Below are 21,101 nucleotides of genomic sequence, written 5' to 3' on the forward strand. Positions count from 1 at the left end.
ATTCCAACTTAGGGCATGTACAATGGGGGCATATGCCCCCTGACAAAAAGTAGCTTGAGGTATTTATATTGATTTTTTCTTTTCAACGCAAGCTACTACTAGTAGGCCTCATCAAAGAATAGAAAGTAGACTCTCACTACACATGAATCTCTACTCTCCACTTCAACTTTTTCAGTTCTATGCATCGGACCACACTTTTTTTTCCCAAGCACCCGCCTCCTGACAAGAATCCCGGTACACCCTGATATCCGATCCTACATGGCCTGCCCGGCATCACCCTAGAGTTATGCATTGGTCATGCATGCCCTTAGTGATATGATTCGAAAATGATATGCTACTCATACGAATTAATTTATTTACCAATAGGGTTTTCCACCCTTACAGAAGACCCAAGGACAGATTTGTGTGTAGTCTGATGGAAACATGTACAATATGTCCTGATCACAAGCACAATGATTGCTGCAGCAGCTTCTTCCGATCAGTCAGAATGATCAACCAGCCCATTGAATGTGCTCATTTCCTCAGAAAGTTGAAGTGATCATTGCTCTTGCTGTCAATCATAACATTACAGGAAAACTGCAAGGTACAATACTATATACATGACAAACAAAATTGCAGTCTAATGTCCCCAAGGCCTCAAGCTTTTGTGAAGGCGAAATGGTTCATCATGAGATAAGAATCACCCCATTCCAAATTGATCGATCGTAGCATCTGCTTCGGTAGCGTCAAATGAACAAACATGTCACTCCATCGCCTCTGTACTGAGCTGCAGCGTGGGCAGAAAAGCCATGGCCTCGCCGTCAATGGCCAGAGTCTCCTCATCGTCCGTGAAGCACTTGGTGGCGAACTTGACGCTGCCGAACAGATATTACCATTAGTTGTCAGCAAGAACAAGGCAAGAAAGAAGACGAGATGCAAATTGGTGCTAGTAGTACTACATGTGCCTTGCGTCGGCGGCCTTGATATGGAGCGCCTGCAGCTGCGCGACCACCTCGTCTCCGACGTACACCGGCGCCGTGAACTTGAACGACTGGCTCATGTACACGGCCCCAGGCTGCATCAACACGAAGAAGCACCGGTCAAATCAGGCGGGCTCCCATCGACCCGCCACGCAAAACACCTGTTCAACGGAATGCCAAAGACAGGGAGAGAGAGAGTGTACGAAGTTGGAGGCGGTGAGGGCGGGGAAGAGGGAGGCGACGAGCATGCCGTGCATCATGCGGCCGCACTGGAACCCACTCGCCCCGCGCACGAAGGCGTCATCCAGGATGAACGGGGTTGCGGTCACCGCTCACCCCCGCGTAGGCCGCCATGTCGTCCTCCCTGAACCGCCGCCGGCGCGAGCGCGACAATCGCCTGCCTGCCTTCAGAGCCGCATCTGAGTTGGTGGTGGCAGCCGTCGCCGCCGTGCGGACAAGAAGACCGCCTCCCACTCAGGCCCAGAATCTCACAGACAAAGCTCCAAAGGTAGTGGGCAGCACGGTAGGCGAAGAAGATGCGAGCCCCAAACTCCGGGACACCACAAAGTTGGCAAAGGTCATTGCGACGCCCATGCCGCTTGACCACCTCCGTCAACGGCCCTGCAACTAACCGAGAAAAGTAACATGTACAACTTTGGCATAGTGTTATTGGAAGTTATAATGGGGCAACCGCCCATCCTGGAATCCTCAGAACCAACCAATAGTATCCAATGGGTCGGTGACATCTTTCATGGGGCAACCAATAGTATACAAGGTGACTATGTCATCAATAGTGTCTGCAAGGCCGTTGATGCCACGCTGAAATGCACCGCACAAGCTCTAACTCAGCCCACGGTGATCGAGGTGGTAGCACAACTACATGTTTGTCTAGAGCTAGAGGAACAACATCTCATTTAAGGTGGAGCGCGGTGTTGCGGAGGTGATGTCGCATGAGGACTTTGTTGTTCAATTCATGACAATGGAGGGTAGGCTCAAAACATCAAGTTCCTAAGCCTAATTAGCAAATGCATTGCAATTTTTGCATGTAAAGCACCTCAATATAATTGTTAAGTGGTATGTTTACCTGAAATAGGATTTTTGGAGGGTAGGCTTAAGCCTATTGAAGCCCTCCTAGTAGTAGAATCGACATTGGATCTATGTATATGGAGTACTCTCTATTCAAGATCTTAAATGATCTTGCTTGACGTACAGAGTACATTTATATATAAGTATATGGTCAACCACTTTACTAGTAAGACAACTACTCCCGCTGTATGGAAATATAAGAGCGCTTAGATCATTAAAGTAGTGATCTAAATGCTCTTATATTTGTTTACAAAGGGAGTACAATTTTGTTGTTATTTCTAAAGAAGACTTTCAACCTTTTTTCCAATAACATGAATGATTTTCTGCGCTCAAAGCAATCAGTGGTTAAAATTGTGGCTCTCATTCACTAACTGTGCCATACTTGCTAGAATACTTAGTTCATGGGTCAGTTGAACATGTTTGAGCACTTTGGACTAAGTTTTAGCTAATGATAACAACATGAAATAAAACATGTTCGACAGAGAGGTGGCAAAATGAAATAGAAAATCTTTTAGTGTCAACAAAGAACAAGTATGGGATTAATATTAAAAAAACCTAGTGAATAATACATGAAATGTTTGTGATGCGCCAAGAGTGCGGGACTGATGATCATGTTGGGCCATCCCAACAAATAATGTGACCATGTCAATGCGATGATGACCTTACATCATCGGTAAATCACGGACGCCACAGCTATCTTTCATCGTGTAGAAGGTAGTGTTAGCATTATGTCTAGTTTGGTTTTCACCCTCTAACTCAAGGCAATATTGCAGTTGGGAAGCCACATTAGTCATTGTGGGCCGTTGCACGGGGTCATGCTCGGTGCACTTGAGTGCAAGATCCACGACCTTCCACATGTTGTTCACATTGTAGTCACCTTGCATGCGGGCATCAACCACTTCCTCAATGTTGCCTCCCGAAAGGTGTTGACGTGCCCATTGGACGATATGGATGACCTCTGTAGATTGAAGGATGGTGGGTTGACCTGTAATTACCTCCAGTAGCACGACCCCAAAGCTATATACATCACTTTTTTCATTCAATTGTAGGGCCCTTGCATACCTGCGTATGTACATAAAACATGTATGAGATGCATTTGCATTACAGTTGATCTGAGTACGTCACATGAGGATATACTAAGCAAAATAATCGCCAAGCAGGCAACCAAAAGATTGTAATTAGTTAGGTATCAGTTTTTACTCAGGGGCGAGGTAGCCTCGTGTTCCAATCACCCGGGCCGTGGATATATGTGTATCGTCATCATGATTGAAAGCCTTCATCAAGCCAAAGTCGGCAACTTTGGCCTCAAGATTTTTATTTAGTAGGATGTTTGATGTCTTGACGTCACGATGCACGAAGGGCGGGCTGCACGACTTGTGCAAATACTCAAGCCCTACATGCACATCATATTTGACAGTGACGATATATCAGTCACACATCAACATATGTAAAGATTTAGCAAAGCATAAAGATCAACAATAACAAAGGGCACACCATATTCCAGATTAGAGGAAGTATACAATATTCTATATCGGAATGAGTATACCTTGTGCGGATTGTAGTGCAATGCAAAGCCTCTGTCTCCAGGTTAAGGGTACATCATTGCAATCTCTCCCTGCATAAGTTTGTCTGGCATTAGTACTATGGAACTTGAGACATAGAGTCCATATGCTCTTCTTACATACGGACTAGCACACCTCTGAGTTTCTTTTCTAGATTTCCTTCAGACATATGCTCGTAGACAAGAGCCAAATACACCCCATCCTTGCAATAACCAACTAATGATACAAGATTCTTGTGATGAATCTTCGTTAATGTCTGAGCCTGACCAAGAATAGGAAGAAAAGTGTCATAGTTTCCAAAATTGGCTGATTAAATTTACTTAACTAATATGTCTAGTTGATAGTACTTTACCTCTGTCAAAAACTCTCTTACATCTTGACTGGAGGATTGAGACCGCAACTTCACTGCCACTTGAGTACCATCCTGCAAGAAGCCATCATAAACAGTTCCAAACCCTCCTTGGCCGAGTACTATCTTGAAGTTGTCTGTTATGGTCTGTAGCTCCTTGTACGTGAATCGGTGGTTGTCCAGGTGTTGATGGTCTTGTCCTTTGCTCCTCCTTGTTGCTCCTTTGAAATTCAAGAAGTGAACCACTATTACTCACTATTGCTTGCACTGATGCAGTAGTGCAGAACTATCGATGTAGTGTTATTGACGTGTGTCACCTTTCTTTTTCCTCACTATGAGAATCAGAAGTACTACAAGTGCTCCAATCACAGCAACTGCAACTATCGGAACAACAATATAGACGGCATGCTTATAATTCTTTTTGGTTTTGGTATGCTGGCAAGAGCTGTTTCTGTTGCAAAGGTTTGGGTTTTTGTTGTATCTATCAAGAAGAAGAGACCATTAGCAATTTTGACCAGGCAAATGTCAATGCAACTATTGGAGAACTAAATGGCAGTGGAGATATATGTACGATATGATGGATTAACCTTAGAGTTAGGGTGCCATCTTGACTTCTCTTTAGAAGCCTAGAGGGGATGGATCCATTAAGTTGGTTACCTGTCAAATCTCTGGATGGACCAAATAGTGTTTGCATGAAACATTGGCACCAAAATAGATATTAGTTAAAAGAAAACATATAATTTAATGTTGCTTACAAGAACACGAGAGATGGTAGTTGTGAAAGAACATTAGGAATTGATCCTCTCAATTTGTTGTATGACAAATCCCTGAAAAAAGGTGGCAAAACATACAAATATGTGAACTTCTTTACGAAAATTCATTGTGAAAATGGGTTAAAATCTCCTACTTACAAGGACTGGATATCTTTGAGATCGCCGAAATAAGATGATATATCACCGCTCAAACCATTAGATGACATATTTCTGTAGTTAAGAACACACAATGGTTCAGATGATGCAGAGTCATTCCTGATTTCTTGTGAGTGGCCACGAATTAAATTCAAACTTACATTCTTGTGATTCTTGGACGCCCAGAGATAGCATAGCTGCAGGACAACCCATCCCATTTAAAAGTCTTTGGAGCGCAGGGATCACCCATCCAATTCCTCTTCACCCTATACTTAGTCTTGATGCCATGAATAGCAGAAACTTTTTTACCCAAGGTAACAAACAAGACAAAATGTAGAAGTCAGAGATCACACAAGCATGTCTATCTGTATCGAGGAAAGCCTAGTGAGCAATCGGCATCTATCTCATGTATAAAACTAATGGCTATGTGCATCACTCCATGCAGAGGCCAATGATTTTCCCCTCGTTTTGAACAAAAAAAATGTATGCAACTAGTTGAGGCACAGTAGATATTTACCGTCCTGAATGTCTGTGCCAACGTTGGCTGTAGAGATGACGGAGAAATACTCGAAGGCGTTGATGATCGGTGGCAGTGTCGAGTTGGCCGTGGCAGTCACGGTGAAGTTGTACCGGCTTAAGCACTTGTGAGGTTCGATGTTCGCAAAACCGTGGGTGACAAGGTACTCAGGCGTGTGCGGGAGATCAGTCGGCCCGTCGTCGACGATGATGTTGAACTGGCGCACGTCGTTGCCGGCTAGGATCTGCAGCTCGGCGGTATACAGGATGGCAATGCATCTACAACGGGTATTATATGCTCTCATTAGCTTACTGTGTAACTGTTGTAGGAGAAGAAGTACACTGGAAAAGTTCGTTAGTCTCCAAGTACAAAGGATGCGTGCTGTACCCGGGCGTTGGGTGGACGTGGTCCAGCTCCGTCTCCCAAGACACCTCGACGGTCTTGTACTTGGAGCCGTTGAGCGCCGTGACAGCGGTCTGCATCACGGTGGACGGCACATGGAGGCGGAGGTTGCCCACACTCTCTTGGACCTTCTCCTTTGTTGAGATGTCCAACCACAAATTCGGGTTGCTCCGCGGCATCCAGGCCCGGTCGTATGGATCGTCCGGGTACCTGATCGACCACAGCACACATTAAGACCAAAAGAAACAATCAGTCGTTGCTCGACTGGCCCGATCAACAAATTAGCACTGTTCCATCTAGTGTTGAGTCACCTGATTGGGTAGCTACCCGCGCCGCCCATATTGCGTCTGTCGACGAGGCCAAGCCCCTGCGTCGCGTTCACCTGCTGATACATTGTGTTCTCCAAGGGCCTCAGGGACAGCGAGGAGATAAACGGCGTCCCTGAGCCGATGTTCACCAGGCAAACCTGCACCGACTCGTCCGGGATCACGGCCATGACCTCGGCCAGCACCGTCCACTCGGCCCGGGTGATGTTCACCGTTCGCCACAAGTTGACGCCGAGGTAGAGATCAAAGATGGGGAGCTTGTTGAGCCCATCGTAGTTGCTGTACCTGAAGAAGGCCCGGATCAGGTACTTGGACCCCGGCACGAGGGACGGCAGGGTGTAGCAGCCGCGAGCCGTGTCCGGGAAGCCGCGCACGGTGTGGTAGGTCTTGGCCAGCTGGGGCTGTGGCTTCATGTACTCGGCCGAAATGTTGTAGTTGTAGCCGGCGTCTGTGAAGCCGGCGTCCGACGTGACAGGTATCTTGGTGATGGGGTCCGTGTAGCTGCCCTGCTCCTGGCCGCAGTCTATGGTGATGAAACCTGTGTTGCTCAACGCGAGCACGAATGTCAACTTGACAAAAAACAACCAACACACAATACGTACGTACTACTCTACTCTGCATCATATTTCTACCAGAAACAAATTATGTAAGTATCCATGATGTTAACAATTATAAAGCTCACCTTCGAGACTAGGCGCTCGCTGGCCGTGAACTCGAAGCACCCCGACGGCGGCAGCGGTGAGGCTGAGCAGGAGTGTCTGCGACCATCGGGCGGCCGTTGATCGCTGGCTCATTCTACTACGCGCGCACATGCTGGACAAGATGTCTCGTGGGCTTACAGAAGTACTCCGTATTTGTAGCTAGCCTTAACGTAGGTTCACACACTTGCCAGTAGTATAGTAGAGACATCACACAGGCCACAGAGCCTGCACCCTGCAGAAGGAGTATCTTTTAGTTGGGCGCGACAACCAAGAGTGCAGTTGACTTGACTGAGAGTTAGTTTGTCAACTCGCTGGTTGCAAAGCTACCAATAGTGCGGACTTGGTCGTTTGTGCACGTATATTCTAGAAAAAAAGGAGTAAATGGCGCAGTAGATATTTGATAAACAGCGGGTAGTTCAGGCATGCGATGTATTCCCTCGATTCCTAAATATAAGTCTTTTTAGAGAACTACATATGAAGTGAAATGAGTGAATCTACACTCAAAAATATGTTTATATACATATGTATGTAGTTTGTATTGAAATCTCTAAAAGGACTTATATTTAGGAACGGAGGAAGTAGTTTACACACACATGCAGCTGAGACGGCGCAAATGAGAAACACATGCAATTTGCAATTGAGACGATGGCTAGCTAAGGGCTTCCCCAACAGCTATACGATGTGGTTGAGACATGCGATGAAGTTGAGAAAGACATGCCGCTGAGTGCCGAGACGATGCCCAAGAGGCGCAAGCAGGCGAGATATCCGTTTACTCATTCACTTAGGAGGTAAGTGTTTTCTTTGGAGTCGCACCCATGTCAATTGTCTGGGCGGTTGCATGCTACATGTAATTTGCTCTTTGCTGGTTTTTGCAAGGTGGTATGCTTATGTTTGGTGTCGAGAGTTGAGTTTGTTCCTAAAAATTAGATGGTGAAGATATATAAATTTGGATTGTCCGTGGACAAGAAGAAGAAGCGCTGGCGAAGAACAAGAAAAAGAAGAATTGTCGTAATTCACCATATAGAGCTAGCTCTTATCCAGTGGTTGTCAAAGTAAGAAAGAAGATAGGAGGGATAAAGTTAATAGTTTATATGTACAAGAGAAAAACAGCAATACACGGTCTGTAGCAATATCAAGGTCACACTTAGTATGTAATTAGGTTTAGCAATTCAGTTTGCAAATAGCCAAACATCAAAAAATGGGAAATACAATGAATTACTCAAACAATATCACTTAACACAGAGATCCCCACAAGGAATCATTGGCCATAGAGATTCCTCACAAAAAGTCCGACGCAAATTACCTGTTGCAATTGGCACAAGACCAACAATTCTAGCTTATCGAGCAGCAGGACCATTGTCCATTGTTGGCACCCTCCCAAAACTATGCTCCATCTCAAATCCGGTGCTGCTCTGGCTCACATTTGTGGACTGGTTAGTAGGGTAAGCATCATATCTCAAGTTCTGGTCATTGCTATAAATGCCAGTGTAGAAGCTGGTGTTGGCTTCGCCACCGGCGTGGTCCTCCTCTAGTTTGAGGCACTCCTGTAGCTGCAACACAACATCAATCATGTTGGGACGCCATGATGAAGCCTGTGCAGTGCACTTGAGCGCAATGTCAGCAGCTTTCCACATACTATTGACGTCGTGGTCTCCGTGCATGCGCACATCTACCACGCCTTCGATGTTGCCCTTTGCTAGCCGTTGTTGCACCCACTCGATGATGCTGATGCCCTGCGGATTGTGCAGGGTTGGTGGCTTCCCCGTGACAAGCACCAGCAGCACGACGCCGAAGCTGTACACATCACTCTTCGTCGTTGGTCGTCCTGTTGTCTGGTACCTTCGCAAATGTTTCAGTTCCACCAAATACTCAGACCATGGTATATTATAGGAAGATTTTGGAGAAGGGAAGAAGGAATTAACATACTCTGGATCCATGTATCCTCGTGTACCGACAATAACATTTGTGGATATCTGGGTTTCATTGTCGTGGTTGAAAGCCTTGGACAATCCGAAATCAGCAATCTTGGCCTCGAACCTTGTGTTCAATAGGATGTTTGTGGCCTTCACATCCCTATGAATCAAGGGTGGGTTGCACCCCTTGTGCAGGTATTCCAACCCTGCATACACACAACTCAAGATTACGAAAACAAACATTTAGGCCTCTTTTGGTTCATAGGATAGGATTATCATAGGAATAGAAATTTTGGAGGAAATGAGATGACATGTATCTCAAATCCTATGAGTAGGAATAGGAAACGAGATGTCATTTGATTGACACCAAAGGAATTTTTCCATTGAGTCTAGGCTCATTTTTATTTCCCTATGAAATGTGGAGGATAGGAATCAATCCTATGTAGGAATAGGAATCCATTCCTATGAACCAAAGAGCTCTAAAGGAAAAAAAATCCTATAAGAATCCTATCCTCTAGAATTCCTATGAAATTCTTTAAACCAAAGGAGGCCTTAGGATAAGTGGTTGCCAACTATGCATTTAAGCGCTTACCTTGTGCAGATTCAACTGCAATTTTGAGTCTTTGTCTCCAGCTTAAACAAATTGTTTTGTGGTCTCCTCCTGTATACAAATCGTCATTGTGGATTTAATACTAAAACGTCGTTTGAGCGATTCAATACATGAATAGCAGTTAAATTATATTAGTTCAAAGTGCTCAAGTTATGTAGGTCACAACAGTTTATTTAGATGAATATCAATTACATTATATCAACACGAAGTGCTCATATTATGACCCACCAATCACCTTATAGTGTGCTCTTGTAGAGTTAAAAAAACATGCGTACCTACAATGTGCTCTTGCAAAGTTCCCCTCGACATGAAATCGTAGACAAGTGCCATGTGCTCACCATCCTTGCAGAAACCAATCAAGGAGACAAGATTCTTGTGATGAATCCGTGTTAAAATCTGAACCTAAACAACCAATTATCGGTGATCAGGACATTACTTCACAAATATCATTTCACCGTACGAATTTATATTGATAGCCTTATTTAAATCAAAAATTTAGAGGAAATTATTGTAAGCCTACCTTGAAATTCTACATGTACATCAGGAGTTTGGATTAAAAGGGACTTCGAAATAAAATTGATTAGAAGGACAAGGAGAAATGCGAGTGCATTTACATAAATTGTACCTCAGCTAGGAATTCCTTGTCACCTTGATTGGAAGACTGAGATCGTATCTTTACAGCCACTTGAGTGCCATCCTCCAAGAAGCCGTCATAGACATAACCGAACCCCCCTTTGCCCAATACATGCCGAAGGTTGTTCGTTATCCTCTCAATCTCTATGTATGTGAATTGACGAGTCTCAAGTCCAAGTGAAGTGTCCCCATCATTTGTTGTTTCATTTTGTGGTTTAACGGAGTTTTTCATTGATCCTTTTGGTACAAGACGAGTATAATTAGTTTAATTAGTACTGTCTGATGTGGAAACATACTGGATAATTGATGTTCTCATGCTAAAGCCTCACCTCGTTTTTTTCGTCTCAGCAAGGAAAAGAGTGTTAGCGCCACTACTACTATCACCATGGTGACAGCTATAGGGACAACAAACTTGATGGCTCGCTTGCTCTTTATCTTAGCAGGCTGACATGAATTATTGTTGGTGCAAAGGTTCAAGTTGTTGCCATATCTGCCAAAAAGATTAACAAACTGTAATCAAATTTATCAAAGCATCATGGAAGATGGAATCGAGAGAATTTATCGGTAAACTGACGACCTCAGATTTAGGGAGCCATCTTGAATTCTTTTGACAAATCCAGAGGGAATTGATCCACTGAGTTGATTGCCCGACAAATCTCTGAAGAAGAAAAATACTATTTGCATGAGTCAGAGCTATTTAAGGAAAAATCACAATTGGATAGTAGGTGCAGCCTTACAAAAATTTCAGCAAGGGTAACTGCGAAAGGGCATCTGGAATTGTGCCAGTCAAGTTGTTGTTTGACAGATCCCTACAAAGTGCAAAATATGGACTAGTTTTATTGTTGTTTATGCACCATATTTTGTGTCTTTAAACTACCAAATAAAGACCAAAACAGATCCAGAACTTTGAACATACAAGTATTGGAGAGCCTTGAGATTCGCGAAAGAAGACGATATATCACCACTCAGACCACTGAAAGACAGGTTTCTACACAGAGCAAATACATATTGGATCAGCTTAACTGGATGTAATCTTATGTATATGATAATTCCTGCTTTTGTCATACAAACATAGGTGATAAGTCGCTATAATTTATAGATCTGAAAAACTCACACGCTTATGATCCTTGGTGTTTGTGCAATTGTATAACTGCACATCAACCTTTCCCATGCTATAGTCTTGGGAATGCATGGGTCACCCATCCAGTTCTTCTGCACATGATACTTGTCCTTGATCGCCATGCTGGCCGACACTGAAGTAATTAATCAAGTAAATTCAAGTTTTTACCCTTACTTTGGTATTCGTGACACTAATTACCACATTTCATAGTTTTTCATCCATATTACCCATTTAGTGAAAGTTTCTCCAGCGGTTCTTTTGCCAAAAAAGCGTCCTGGAACTATGTCTAGTACTCCCTCCGTTCCATATTAGTTGCCGCTGAAATGGATGTATCTAGATGTATTTTAGTGTTAGATACATCCGTTTGAGCGATAACTAATATGGTACGAAAGGAGTATGATGCAATACCTGGAAACAAATCTGATAAAGGGTAATGAGGTGGAATCAATGATCACGTAGTTGTGTGACGTGAAGGAGGCGCCTATGTACGCCTCGCGATCATCAAAACGAAACTGTGTCCGGCTAAGCCAATGAATAGCACTAGAAGGAAAAATTGTGACGTGGCATATCACGTGTACCTCACGACAGAGACCTGCATGATAGATCGCTAAATGGGGTAAATACCGACAAGACCTTTTGCTAAATGGGGTAAAACCCGGCAAACGTCTTGCTAAATGAGGTAATCCAGACAAAAAACTGTTAAATGGAGTAATCTATGTCAGAAATGTAAAACGGGTAAAAATTGGAACTAATCGCACCCATTTTTTTCAGTAGCGCGCATGATGTGCATAATTAGTGGCTTAAAGATCAGCTAAGCTCGTGTACATGTGTCAATGTGGTTCCATAATCTATGTATATATGTACGTACCGTCCTGGGAGTCCGTGCCGAGGATGGAGGTGGGCATGACGGAGAACAACTCGATGGCGCTGATGATCGGTGGCAGCGTCGAGTTAGTGGTGGCGTGCAAAGAGATATTGAATTTGTCGTATCGGTAGGGCTTTACATTGGAGATGACACCGGTGCCGTGGTAGTACAGCTTAGCAGCGGTCATGTTCAACTCCATGCCGTTGATGCGGACGTAGAACTGGCGCACGGCGCTGCTGGGGAGGATCTGCAGCTCCGAGAAGTGCATGACGATGAAGTACCCCGGCGATGGGTTGCGAGGCTGAGGCACGGGGTCCCAGGAGATATCGAGGTTCTTCTTGGAGGCGTTCAGTGGAGTGACTGCAGTCTGCATCACCGCCGACGGCACCTCGTAGTCGTCGTCGTCGCTCTGCACCTGCCTCGTCGTTGATATCTCTGTCCACTCTTTCGGGTCGGCCCAAGGGATCCATACTCGGTCGTATGGGTCTACGGGGTACCTGCTGATCCATCGCGTTTGTGACTGTCCAGTACTACAATCCAATTGGTGTACTTTGGAGTGGTAAACTGGGAAAAGAGATAGACAACTCGAGATATTTTGCAGTTTTGCTCACCTGATGATGTTGGTCTCGTCCGCCGGGCCAAGGTTCATCCTGTGTTCTACGAGGAGACCCTGCGTCAAGTTCGCCTGCGGGTAGAACTTCATCTTCAGCGGCCTCAGCTCCAGCGCGGAGACGAACGGCGTGCCAGCGCCGGTGTTCACAAGGCAGACCTGCACGAAGTCGTCCGGCACAACAACGATTGCCTCCGCCGTCACCTCGGAGCCTGGCGTCGAGACGTTGACGGTCTGCCAGTAGTTGACGCCGAGATGGAGGTTGAAGATAGGCGGCCTGCCAAGGCCGTCGTAGTCGCCATACAAGAATGCCGCGCGGACGAGGTACTTGCGACCGGACACCAAGGGCCGGAGGGTGTAGCAGTTGCGTGCTCCGTCGGGGAAGCTGCGCACATTGTGGTAGCGCCGCGAGAGCTGCGGCCGGATGTACTTGGCCGAGATGTTGTGGTTGGCGCCGGCGGCGTCATCGGTGAAGCCGGCGTCCGAGACAAATAACAGCTTTGTTCCCGCGTCCACGTAGCTCGCGGTGCCCGGCAGCCCGCAGTCTATGCTTATGAATCCTGCAGTATCGCAAGGTACGTACGTAAGTACATGAAGCCGTTAATGGCGCGCCTGCGGCCCTTGTAGTGCCGAGATTAAGGGGGCGCGATCTTCCATGAGGTTTTGAGCATACCTTTGCTCTCAAGCTGCGCGCGAGCTTGGGGTACGCCGCCGGTGGCAACGGCGGCGAGGCACAGGAGCAGCAGCCATGGACTTGCCGCCGTTGGTTGCTCCATATCACGTGCAAGAGCAGTTCGTAGTGGAGCGTAACATGCATTTGACTTTACGCGTTCAATGTCAGTGTATATATTCCCAGGCTTAAACTATATCTGGGATTCTAGATTGAGGGGTAGCAAAGCCAACTCTGAGCGAGCTTAATGATGAGCTGATCACGTCAACACCACCATGATTATCCGCGTCAGCTGCACATCTCTATGTCCAGCACACAACCTGCACGATTCCGTACGTCTGGGTTCTGGCGAAGCAAGAGGAAGTTTACACGGTGGGTCGCCGACGGGTGGGTCCTGCTCTAACCTTGGCTGGAAATCTCCTGTCACCTATTGGGATCCACAAACGAAATGCTAGAAGTACAGATTTCTTACGGACTAGTGGATTTTTCTTATTGAGACTGGCATGTGGGCCCCGCATGTCATAATGCTCAACTTAACAGTCAATCTAACAGAGTTGGCTACTGTGCCACGTCGGGCCAGTCCTGTCATAATCGCGACTAAATTTGGCTGAACCAGTAAATAGTGGAAACTGATGGTATTTTGCAACATACTACCCTCAGGGCATCTTCAATAGTTTGTATGTTAGCTTGTGGTAAAATATGTCATGTCATCAACCAATACTTTAACATACAACAACTCCAATGGATTGTATCTAGTTTGCCCAATAGAATGTAAGATAATAAAGGCCTGACCGGAGCTTGTGCAAAGGGTGTTGGTTCATGTACATACAACCTTCCTTTCTTTTCTCATTTATTATATGCCACATCATCAAAAAAATTATGTGGCAAAGTTTACCAACAACTATCTTACAACCATTGAAGATGCCCTCAGTGGTAGTAGGCATCAATCAAACATAACATAATGTGATAGTTTTTTGAAACCCTAATCCGAATTGTGGTGGTTTTTGTACTCCAGTTACTTTCTAATCATTGTCACGCCCTATTGTAGGGATCACGTGGGCTGAGAGTTGACTTGCATTCCGACTGGTCAATGTGGACTGGATCGTCGGTGCTTGCTGAAGCAGCTCCTTCCGATCACAAGCACAATGATTGCTGAAGCAGCTCCTTGCGATCACAGTCGAAATGATCACCCAACCCATTCAATGTGGGCATATCTTAGAAAATTGAAGTGATCATTGCTCATGCTGTCAATCATAACATAACATGAAGACTGCAAGGCAGTAGTACTATATATTACCAACTAGTATAAATCACAATCCCATGTCCCCAAGGCCTGAAGCTTATATGAAGGCTAAATAGTTCATCATGAGATAAGAATCACCCCATTCCAAATTGATTGGTGTAGCATCTGCTTCGGTAGCGTCTAATGAACAAACATGTCACTCCATCGCCTCTGTGCTGAGCTGCAGTGTGGGCAGAAAAGCCATGGCCTGGCCGTCAATGGCGAGAGTCTCTTCATCGGCCATGAAGCACTTGGTGGCGAACTTGACGCTGCCCAACAGATATATTACTATCAGTTTCCAGCAAACACAAGGCTAGAAAGAAGATGCAAAATGGTGCCAGGTAGTAGTAAGTAGTACATGTGCCTTGCGCCGGCGGCCTTGATATGGAGCGCCTGCACCTGCGCGACCACCTCGTCTCCGACGTACACCGGCGCCGCGAACTTGAGGGACTGGCTCGCGTACACGGCCCCAGGCTGCATCGCAACGCGAAGAAGCACCCGTCAGAGCAGGGTGGGATCCCGTCGACCAGGCGCCATGCCCACCACCTGTTCGGCGGAATGCCAAAGAGAGGGAGGGAGGGAGGAAGCATACGAAGTGGGATGCGATGAGGGCGGGGAAGAGGAGGCGACGAGCATGCCGTGCACCACGCGGCCGCGCTGGAACCCGCCCGTCCCGCGGGCGAAGGCGTCGTCCAGGTGGACGGGGTTGCGGTCGCCGCTCACCGCCGCGTACGCCGCCACGTCGTCCTCCGTGAACCGCCGCGGACGCGCGCGCAGCGCGTCGCCCGCCTTCAGCGCCGCCGCTGGGTCGGCGGTGGCCGCCGTCGCCGCCGTGCGGACGAGCAGAGGGGCCGCGCGGGCGAGGCGCATCCCGGCAGCTTCCTTCTTCTTTTCGGAGGGTTTTTTTCCCTTCTTCTTTCCGGAGGTGAAGGGCACGAGCTGCACAAACGGGCTTAGTAGTCCCTCCGCGAGAGTGCGTGCATCGCCGCCTGCTTATCGCGGCCCGGCCTACCCATCCGCTGCCGTGCGACCCGGCCCAAGAAATCGAAATGACACCAGTAAAAAAAATGAGGGCTGAGGACTGGAGTGATACTTGGCACGATCAGAGTACAGAAGGCAAAGGAAATTGCATTCAGACTTTGCAGTGTTCGTGTACGTATGACAGTATAGCAAACCTTTTGTCTTACTTTGAGAACCAACAGTATAGCAAATTTTGCTTGCTTCAGACACTGATGCGAAACTGACATCCAAGGTATATCAGGTAGTGGAGTACAGATGTGATGTTCATCGAAAAAGAAATGCAAGGGCTGCCTCAATCTCCTCCTCAGGCGCCAATGGAGCGAAGCAGGTGGAGACAACGAATCCCGGCTAGCAAGATTACGAAAAAAGCTAGTTTCAAAAGAAAAAACATTCCTGTCTCAACGTGCGCTGCTGCAATTTGATTATACCGTTCACATATATAGTAAGATGCAGATACGACATCACGGTACATTACCCCTTTATGAGGCAAGATGGGCAAGGCCGTCCAGAAATTAAACTAGACAAACATGTTCGCGATGTTCAAACACAATCACAGAGAGTGCTCATGTCGCTAGTCAGACTTTGGTAACGCACAGCATCTGGACACAAGTTGCTCTGGAGGTAGCACTATAGCACCAGCTCCTCAGTCTTCGTCTCTTTCAGGAGGGAGGCCACAGGGAAGCAGCATTTTCTGCAAGACCAGAAACAAAAGGTTTTAATAATTTATAGTAAAATACATTGTTGATACAACAGCTTGTAAATAAGTGGACAAACATGCAAATGGAGAAACTGTGGTATGCTACGTACGGCGGGCGACTACCTCATATACTTGTAAATACATTAAGAACTTCAAACTTGCTAAAGCAGATGGCAATAGAATGAACTTGTGATGAAACACATGAACAGATCAACAGTGCCACGACCATAGCATAGGTGTTCAAATAGAAAAAACTGGGTACGACAGGTTGAACTTTTTCTTTAGTTTGAGTAGAAAGATTGATTTAAACATTTTGCCACAAGCCTGCAGGACGATAAATATAGCGGCATTTTTCTCCATCCATGTGCATGTTTGCGCCCTGAGAAATTTTACTTGCAATTTTTATCAGAGAGCAAAGACTCCATTATAGATAGACACTGTGGCACTGGGGTACTAGAGTACTAGTAGAATGATTAATACCACAGTAAAATGGGAAAGATAAATCCTGGCATTAGATAACTAGCTTGGCTCTCAGCAATTCATATAGGGGGGGCTATGCAGCAATTCAACCACTGTTACTGTACTAGATATCTCAGGCTTATCCTAAAGAAATTATGGCTTCGCTTCTCTTCTTCCTGGTGATGGATATAGTCCCGATGGCTTTGCCCAAGTATGGCATAGAAGTCAAATAGGATATCCTTCAAAAGAGAATTTCATGTGTGAGCACCTTGCCTCTTTTACGGCAGAATGTACACATGGTTTTAAACTGAAGACTATTTAACAGTAGATCGTAAAATGTGTGTTTAACAAAATGCAGCCAGCTAGACTTGAATTAATGTCTGCATAAGTTTGAAAGCAGGAAACAAACAATTTAAGCTGCAGACCAGTCTGTTTTGCTTTCGCCATTTAATAAAAAGGACATTCCATCCAACATTTAAATTTGGACCATTTAGTTGATATATGGAACCTCTTCAAGCTACATTTTCCCCCCTCTGAGCATTCTGAAACGACACTTATTTATAGACATGAAGTGTCTCTCATATCACTTGAAGAAGTTATGGAACCTGTGTTCATGCAAGGGGGTGTATCTCACATCTATTTATAAACATGAAGTAACTCAAACTGTCACACATCTCTAAAATATTGTTTGGCAGCATGGAAACAAAATAACTTCAAGCTAGATTCTGACCGCGATGTATTATTGCTCAGTAGAGAAACCCTGCCCAGCAACAATTTGCAGCAACAAGATGGTATTTAATGAGCTTGCAATGTGTGATACACTATAACCGCGCTTACAAGGTACATGGTCATGATAAAAAAAATGCCAGTTATGATACAAAGAGATGCTCCATAAAAAACAGTGAAACTGCTTAAGTAACCAAAGCAAGACTAGCATCCCACGAGTGAAAGATTAATGCAAATCAAGTAACATAATTCAGTAGTGATACTAGTTTTAATTTACATCAACGTGTATACAACCGTTCAGTCCTACACAATTTGCAGCTAAAACTCAGTACACAAGTTAAGATACATCTGTTTCACACATACCTGCATAAATTCGTAACGCTCCCTTCCAATAGATTCATTCTCAGCAATGGAAAAATATGCCAGCATTGGATAGTGTCCAATGTAAGATGCATAGCTGTCTCTTTGAATGTTTACAGCCCATTCACTGCAATACAAAGACATGTTAATGGTTAATATCCTACCAGACCATGGCAATCAAGAACAATTCTTACCATTTAGCTAGCTAATGCAACATTTGTAATACAAAAGATGAGATACTTACAATCTGGTCAGGTCAGCATGCCCTGTTCCGACATATTTGGCTTGGAGATGCTCGAGTTGAGAATTGATGTTGAACCTGTCGCTAGCCTTCAAAATGGTGGTTTGCATTAGAACTTACAAGCGATGCAGTTAAAATGTAAAAGTATGTTACTAAAACCGTAAAACGACAGCATATTAGAAGACTATGGCATAGTTGAAGACTTTAAGCTGAAGCAAGCTAAAGGACGACAAGTGACCACTCGGTGATCTGGTGATATTAAACAGAGTTACTCAAAATAAGAAAATTGAAAAAATGAACATCATGATTCATGAGATTGCAATTCAAAACATACAACAACATGTGAGCTCTAAGACTGGCACCGTGACTACTCGAAGCTGACCATTGACACAGCACGAAAAGGTAAATGTATCAGCAAGTGCTTTGGATATTAAGAGCATATAGCACAGGTTTTAAGTTTATCAATCATTTCAGTCAGCCGACAAGAATAAATCGACCCAAAAAATGTTCGGAGGGAATTAATTAAGCAACACCGTTGAATATTTTGGAGAGAATAAGCAACACAGAGAGATTGATCAGGGACTGCTGACCTGCATGGTGGCCGACGAGTATGGCCCTGGCCCTGGATGGGAGAGCCGGGGACCCCGGAATCAGATCTGCGGGCGGCGCGAGTAGAGATCGACGGCGGTGGTACTCGAGGAGGAGGGGGCGGGGAGGCGGCGGGGGTCTGGGAGGGTCGCTGGGGCGCAAGACGAAAAGGGCGAGGGATGGCGCCGGCGGGTGCTCGCGGAGACGAGGTGGCGGTCGTTTCCGGCGACGGAAATCTCGAAACCCTAGCTGGGCTCTGCTCGTCTGGTCGGGGCGCACTGGAGAAGTGGAGAAGGAGAAGGGAGCTGGTCTGCTGGTGGGACCGGTCATAGAGACGGCACAGTATTTTTTTTTTTTTTGTAGACAATAGAGACCGACACAGTAGGAATCGCCTACGGGACACGGGAGAAGCCTAGCGGGCCAGCCCATTTATCTGTTGTCGTTACCTGCACACCCTCGTCCTCGTTCGCTATGGGTTCCGTCTGGTTTTTTTCTCTTCTTTTATTTATGCTTCGGTACTCTTTTTTTTTCAAAGTTTTTTTCTAAATGTATCTTCGCTCCCCTTTTTGTTTCCTTTGTCGGCTTTCATTGGATTTGTTTTATATCTGTTTAACATTTTCCAAATATGTGTTTACCACTTTTTACAAAAACATGTTTTAAACAAAAAAAATCAAAAACGTGTTGAAACATATCTCTAATGATAAAAAGCCATTTCTTTTTAACTATGCAAAAATTCTGTACATTGTAGAAACATTCTTGGAAAATGTCACGAACACATTTTTGAAACGGTGAAGATATTTTATGTTAATGTAACATATATTTTTTGAATGTACGATATTTTTTATTGAATTGCACTAACATTTTTTTAAACATTTGTATAAACCTTTTTAAAGTGTCGTGTACAATTTTGTATGCAAATGTGCGACATTTTATAATTGTGCCGGTATGCAGGCCTCACCTCCGCAGACGAGCATGACACACGGCATGCCATGTATTAGGCATGGCCTTTAGTCGTGTGTCGGGTCGGGCCCATTGCATGTCGGACACGCATGCTCATGGGCTGGCCCGCAAGAAATGGCTCGTTTGACCAACTGTAGTTGTACATAGGAGTGATTCTATTAGAGTCGCCCTATCAAACCGATCATCATAATAACCATGGGTATATTGATTTAAAAAGTTGGTATAGCAGAATCATAATCCCATGCTCCACTATCATATGAACATGATTGACATCAATGGCTATACAAGCATGAGCATTCTAAGCATCAATTATTCATCTTCATGTTCCTAGAATTGCTAAGCACAACTGCAAGAAGACCAGTTGTCCCTTGCTAACTTGCTATGGTAGGTCGCAGTGTCGGTCTGACGTCACGGAGGAGGCAGCAATGGTGTATACTACAGACACCCTGCAGATTGGAGGCAAGCCAGCGAGGGAAGGGGATTTGGCTACAACTGTGTGCCCGTGTGGCGACATGTTCGGATACGAGATCAATGGCAGCGTTAGGTCTACCGTCCGCCTTTGTCTTGATAGGAGAAGAAGTGATGAGAGCGTGGCTGCTGCCTTGCTAGGCTCAGCTCAATGAGCTGCTGTTTTGGACCTCAAAATATAGAAAAAAATGACATGATAAAAAAGCTTAGAATTATGGGTGTGCCACGGCCCTCCCATGCTCTCACATGTCAAAAACATAACATAAACATGCATTGAAGTTGATGTATATATCAAAATACAACTGTTACGGTGATTGGCGATTTTAGGAACCGTCCATCCACTATGATCTGACGGTAATAAAGTAAGAGTTACAAGACTGAAATTACATGAAATTACAAAGTAATGGTGGGACCAGTACCAAAATTAGGTGGGATATTCTTTTTATGTTTTTTAATAAAAGGGTATATCCGTTATTTTTACCACTGTCAGGGCCTTCCGCGTGAGGCCCCTCCTCAGATGTCTTTTTCCTCAGATGTTAACACGTCATTCCTTATCCAAATCTCAAAGTACCTTCTAATGCTCCTAAATCCTAGTGTATCATCGGATACGGCGTAGATTCCGATCTCTGCCGCCCTTGACGACTTCCCTACGCGGATGATGGCGACCTGCTCATCGTCCCTCGCGAAAGCGGCCGCATTCGGGTTCCCCACCACCACACGACCTGCTCGCCGTCCCTCGTGGAAGCGGCGGCCGCCGGGTTCCCCGCCCACCGTATTTTGCTTGCCATCCCTCGAGGAAGCGGCTGCCGCCGGGCACGCCACCGTGGTCGCCACCCAGTCACACACCACTGAGATGACTGGCCCTTCATATTTGTCGAGTACTTTATGATGGAATCCGAAGCATGACTCTCGCTTCGGGGACTATGCTTGCTTTGGTGATTCCTTGACCATGTTTAGTGCGGATTCCTCATGTTCTCTGCTTCAAAACGCCGAGCTTCAGAGCAGCCAAGAAGATGAGATAGTGAACCAATATGCACGGAAGAATTCAAAGAATAGGCATAGTAGTGCC

At 45.4% G+C, this 21,101-nt stretch overlaps 3 protein-coding genes and 2 pseudogenes across 6 annotated transcripts; all 5 read right to left on the bottom strand.

Moving 5' to 3' along the window:
• Nucleotides 1-508: 508 nt before the first annotated feature.
• LOC147992228 (3-hydroxyacyl-[acyl-carrier-protein] dehydratase, mitochondrial-like) lies at nt 509-1,553 on the bottom strand (annotated as a pseudogene).
• Nucleotides 1,554-1,931: 378 nt separating this feature from the next.
• On the bottom strand, nt 1,932-6,994 carry LOC125525418 (senescence-induced receptor-like serine/threonine-protein kinase). Its single transcript, XM_087528657.1, has 14 exons — nt 6,792-6,994; nt 6,095-6,647; nt 5,769-5,993; nt 5,382-5,659; nt 5,026-5,164; nt 4,868-4,939; nt 4,712-4,783; nt 4,544-4,624; nt 4,274-4,437; nt 3,960-4,177; nt 3,743-3,869; nt 3,592-3,660; nt 3,246-3,438; nt 1,932-3,107 (listed from the first exon to the last, which is right to left on the bottom strand). Exons 1-14 carry the CDS (start codon nt 6,919-6,921, stop codon nt 2,708-2,710), a joined length of 2,721 nt encoding a protein of 906 aa, XP_087384783.1. The 5' UTR covers nt 6,922-6,994; the 3' UTR covers nt 1,932-2,707.
• Nucleotides 6,995-7,894: 900 nt separating this feature from the next.
• LOC125537500 (putative leucine-rich repeat receptor-like protein kinase At2g19210) lies at nt 7,895-13,452 on the bottom strand. Of its 2 annotated transcripts, XM_048700824.2 has the most exons (13): nt 13,235-13,448; nt 12,563-13,121; nt 11,955-12,448; nt 11,081-11,219; nt 10,883-10,954; nt 10,704-10,775; nt 10,544-10,624; nt 10,296-10,456; nt 9,959-10,203; nt 9,609-9,735; nt 9,316-9,384; nt 8,737-8,929; nt 7,895-8,649 (listed from the first exon to the last, which is right to left on the bottom strand). In XM_048700824.2, exons 1-13 carry the CDS (start codon nt 13,335-13,337, stop codon nt 8,148-8,150), a joined length of 2,817 nt encoding a protein of 938 aa, XP_048556781.2. In that variant the 5' UTR covers nt 13,338-13,448; the 3' UTR covers nt 7,895-8,147. The 2 variants fall into 2 exon arrangements, with proteins under 2 accessions (XP_048556781.2, XP_048556772.2); XM_048700815.2 differs by having other exon boundaries at nt 7,895-8,929; nt 13,235-13,452.
• A 1,050-nt stretch (nt 13,453-14,502) lies between these two features.
• On the bottom strand, nt 14,503-15,779 carry LOC125525425 (3-hydroxyacyl-[acyl-carrier-protein] dehydratase, mitochondrial-like; annotated as a pseudogene). The gene is made up of 3 exons (XR_015608758.1): nt 15,106-15,779; nt 14,872-14,987; nt 14,503-14,782 (listed from the first exon to the last, which is right to left on the bottom strand). The product of XR_015608758.1 is annotated as a 3-hydroxyacyl-[acyl-carrier-protein] dehydratase, mitochondrial-like (transcript).
• Nucleotides 15,780-15,927: 148 nt separating this feature from the next.
• Nucleotides 15,928-18,936, bottom strand: LOC125525437 (uncharacterized protein At4g14342). Of its 2 annotated transcripts, none has more exons than XM_048690457.2 (4): nt 18,607-18,929; nt 18,020-18,105; nt 17,779-17,902; nt 15,928-16,224 (listed from the first exon to the last, which is right to left on the bottom strand). In XM_048690457.2, exons 1-4 carry the CDS (start codon nt 18,610-18,612, stop codon nt 16,177-16,179), a joined length of 264 nt encoding a protein of 87 aa, XP_048546414.1. In that variant the 5' UTR covers nt 18,613-18,929; the 3' UTR covers nt 15,928-16,176. The 2 variants fall into 2 exon arrangements, with proteins under 2 accessions (XP_048546414.1, XP_048546407.1); XM_048690450.2 differs by lacking the exon at nt 15,928-16,224 and adding an exon at nt 16,237-16,928 and having other exon boundaries at nt 18,607-18,936.
• Between the last annotated feature and the right edge of the window lie 2,165 nt (nt 18,937-21,101).

This window comes from Triticum urartu, chromosome 1A (genome assembly GCF_056163025.1).
Source record: "Triticum urartu cultivar PI428250 chromosome 1A, HENAU_Tu73, whole genome shotgun sequence".
Classification (NCBI taxonomy): Eukaryota; Viridiplantae; Streptophyta; class Magnoliopsida; order Poales; family Poaceae; genus Triticum; species Triticum urartu.